This window comes from Eurypyga helias, unplaced genomic scaffold (genome assembly GCF_000690775.1).
Source record: "Eurypyga helias isolate BGI_N326 unplaced genomic scaffold, ASM69077v1 scaffold21669, whole genome shotgun sequence".
Taxonomy (NCBI): domain Eukaryota; kingdom Metazoa; phylum Chordata; class Aves; order Eurypygiformes; family Eurypygidae; genus Eurypyga; species Eurypyga helias.
The window spans coordinates 41906-45782 of NW_010271995.1; the positions used below are offsets into that span (position 1 = coordinate 41906).

The 3877-nt window shown below is 40.2% G+C and overlaps 1 protein-coding gene across 1 annotated transcript in view; it reads right to left on the minus strand.

The window, feature by feature from the left end:
* Positions 1-3805, minus strand: part of EIF2AK4 (eukaryotic translation initiation factor 2 alpha kinase 4) — a 40663-nt gene extending 36858 nt beyond the window's left edge. Inside the window, exons 1-3 of the mRNA XM_010158997.1 lie at positions 3683-3805; positions 2473-2588; positions 1198-1300 (exon numbers count right to left, since the gene is read on the minus strand). Of these exons, the coding sequence (XP_010157299.1) occupies positions 1198-1300; positions 2473-2588; positions 3683-3805 (342 nt within the window). The remainder of the gene's footprint in view (positions 1-1197; positions 1301-2472; positions 2589-3682) is intronic.
* Between the last annotated feature and the right edge of the window lie 72 nt (positions 3806-3877).

Sequence of the window (3877 nt, forward strand, 5' to 3'; positions counted from 1 at the left end):
CCAACATCCACAAGTCCTTCTCCTCAGGGCTGCTCGCGATCCTTCTCTGCCCAGACTGTACTTGTGCCTGGGATTGCCACAACCCAGGTGGAGGACCTCACACTTGGCCTTACTGAACTCCATGTGGCTGGCACAGGCCCACCTCTCCAGCCTATCAGGGTCCCTCTGGATGGCATCCCTTCTCTCCAGTCTGTCAACCGCACCACACATCTTGGTGTTATCAGCAAACTTGCTGAGGATGTACTCAATCCCACGGTTCATGTCGCTGACAAAGATGACCAGTCCCAATCCTGATCCCTGAGGAGCACCACTCGTCACTGGTGTCTGCTTGGACATGGAGCTGTTGACTACCAATCTTTGTGCGATGATCCAGGCAATTCTTTATCCACCGAGTGGTGCACCCATCAAATCCTCATCTCTCCAGTCCAGAGGATGTCATGCAGGACAGTGTCAAATACTTTGCACATAACATACCAAACACCCTGTTTTTTCCAAGAATTCAATGTTTGCTAGTACCTACCTAAATCATTCCAGTTATCAGCAACAACAGAGTGGGACTGGTAATACCAGCATACCAGGGGACTTATAAAATCCCTTAAAAACACCCCAAGTTCTAATCTTCACATGTTTCTCCATCTTTCTCTTTTTATCCTATTCAGGGGAGAAGTTAACTACCACTATTCCTAAACACGGCAGGAAAAAAGGCACAACAGCATGGAGTGACTGCTACAGCCACAGAAGTTAACTGCTGAACTGGTATTATAACTAAAGCTTCTTGCCCTTCAGTTCAGCATTAGATGAACAAGATCCCACTGGAAAACTCCATGTAATCGCTATTTGCTTAGACAGGTACAGCCACTTAAAATAATCAAATTACTCTGAAAAGTGACAAAAGCTCTCAGTTAATATTGCCTTTCACACTGTGAAATAACTCTGAGAATAACACGAACCTTTAAATCTGCTTTTAAAGAGCGATAAAAGCTTGCACTAGTTGCACATGCACTGTATTTTAAAAGCATGCATATTCCAAACTTCCACTAATTAGAAACATCCATAAGAAAGAAAGTAAGTCTCCTTCCTTAGGAATAATGCAACTTATACTTCCAACATGGATCTATTCCACGGTATTATACCAAATGTTTTTTTAGAACTATTTAGGCCCAGAGTTTATTTCTCAAGGAAGTGAAAAGCTCTTACCTCTCCGCAGCGCTGTTTTGCCAGTTCAGCTAGTCTGGATTTTAATTCATTTATTCTCTCATTTGACAAGCCTTTCGAATTTTTCAGCTGTATTTCAGGGACACTGCAGGACAGCAACAAAACATTAAAAAGTCCTCATTAGAAAAATTGATTGTAAGAAGCAACAGGATGTTGATAAAAAGCAGTGAAAAGGAATGGAGTTCATAGTCACTGGGCAATTAGTCAATGCTCAAATAAGCACTACATAAATATTACACAGATAATACACACTAAAACCAGAAATACTGTTTTATACTCCCTACCATCATTTTTTCTGGCAGCAAACTACCTGTCAGTTATACTTAACAGAAAAACTACCAAAGAAACTCTGCAGACTCATGATTCAGCTCTTAACCAGTAACTTAACAGTCCTTCAAAAATATTACTAATCATCGGTGTTAAAAATTTCTTTATCACCACTATACAGTTTACACAAACCTAAAGAGCAATAAATAAGTAATTGCTAAATTTAAAAAAAAGTTTATAATAAATGTGAGATGTCTGAGGCTATGCTATCTTAAGTTTAAAAAAAAAAAAATGGCTGTCACGTCCTGCGTTACAGGCTGTAACTGAGCTATCACTTGTTAAGGAATAGCACTGCCCTTGTGCACCACTCACGCCACAGCACAAACGGACAGGCAAAAGGCAGGTATGCTGTACACACAACCAGTAGCATAAAGACTGAACATAAAGGGGCACAGAGCAACACTGAAGTTGTTTCAAGTTTCAACCAAGTTTTTGGTTGAAACCAAAAATTACTTGCCAACCCCAAATGCTGGGGAAGGGGTTGGCTGATCACCTGCAATTGTTTTTACATCCTCTATGGATAACTCTTCCATAAGGGTAATCCAGCAGAAAATGGGGACAGCAGATACAACTGAGATGGCAATTGCTTTAAAAATTAAGATTCATTTCCTCTCTCAGCAGGTCACAAGCTGAAGTTGTTCAAAAAGGGCACTAAGATGCTAGCAGGTACACCTGTGTTTATGCCTCTTCAAGCTAGAAACTGGGGCTGCAGTCTTGCACTGACAAATGCATCTCTATTATTTTCCATCCACATCCAATTCAGGTGCCAAATTTTATAGTCACCTATCAAAAAAATACCATAGGCTTAACAAATACTGACATGTAGAAAACAAGAGTAAGAGCAATGAATAAAACTACCTGGTTTTTTCAACTTACACTTTATTACTATGGAAAATAGAGAAAAATGGTTGTATTTTTATGTTCACTCACGTATCAGGGTAAGTATGTGGACACTTGACCCACAGATCAACTTTGGCATATACTTCATTGTCACCAGTCAATCCCTGAGGGCGCAGAACTAAATTAATTTCAGGAGGTTGTTGTACCTGAAATGGAAAACAAAACTTTTGATTTGAAAGGGTTTTTTGGTTTTGTTTTAATGCAAGCACACAACTCTCACAACCTACATTATAGCTGAATTCAGGTAAGAGCAATCAAAACACCAAAAAATACATTAATGTACTGACACAGCTCATTAAAAGTGAGCTGGTTCACTGATTATAACAGTTTATCCTTTATATTTTTAGAATTTCTTCAGATAAGTGTAGTTACAGTGATCAGAAAGATAATTCAGACTGAGAAAAAAAAGAGGTTTTATAATAAATTAGAAAATTATTGGCAGGGGGAAGGAAGGCAAACCAAACAACGCCAAAACCCACCACACCTTAGTAACATGAGAAACAGGAAGGGAAATAAGACCACATCAAATAACAAATACAGAAACAGGTTAAAAGATGGTCACCATCCCCTCTATTTTTCCTTTGCATTTCCATCAAAGAAAAGAACAGGTTAAGTCAAGAGGGTATCACATAGTAATTTGACAGGGAGTGAGGTCTGCAGCACTTCTAAGAACCCAGCAATTCAATAAAAAGGTTTGTGTCAAAGCCAATTTAAAACAAAACAAAACAACCACACCACCACAAATACTATGTTTCCATAAGAATTTTACATTCAGCTTTATGGCAGAAAAATACATCAGGAGCTGTGGTATTTTGTAGAAACTAAAGACACAAGAATGTAAACAGAGAGGCCCATAGCAATGAACTTCGGAAACTGAGAAGAGTGATCAGTACCTCCAGGTACAGGAAAAATAGTGCCACAGATGCAGCTGGAAAAAAAAATCTTAATTAGCCATTGCGGACAGGAAAGTGAAACGGATAGCGAGTACTAGACCTGAACATCAATTAGCTACAATTTAAAAACCTCAACTATAAAAATGGAAGTTAAAAGTATTAAGTTCTCACAAAAACAGCCACAGTTTGAGTAAACCACAGCACATAATGAATATGCAAAGGTGAACAACATGTATGCCGATGAGATGAATTAATTAAGCAGGTATGTAATTAGTTAAGGGATGAATGAAGTAAAATTAAAACCCAAATCTGACCGTTAACTAAAACGCATGTCACGTGCACAGCACCAATTGCAGCGCGAGAGCATCGATCGAGAGGGTTAACTGCAGCGGCAGCCGGTTGCACGGCTGCCTACCGAAGCGGGGGGGGGCCGACTGGCGAACAGCCAGAGGCCTGCAGGGACTTGACATAGCGGGAGGGCACCAGCCGCGCCACCCAGACCCTCAGGTAACAAGGACCCGCTCCGCCTCCCGCTGCTCCCC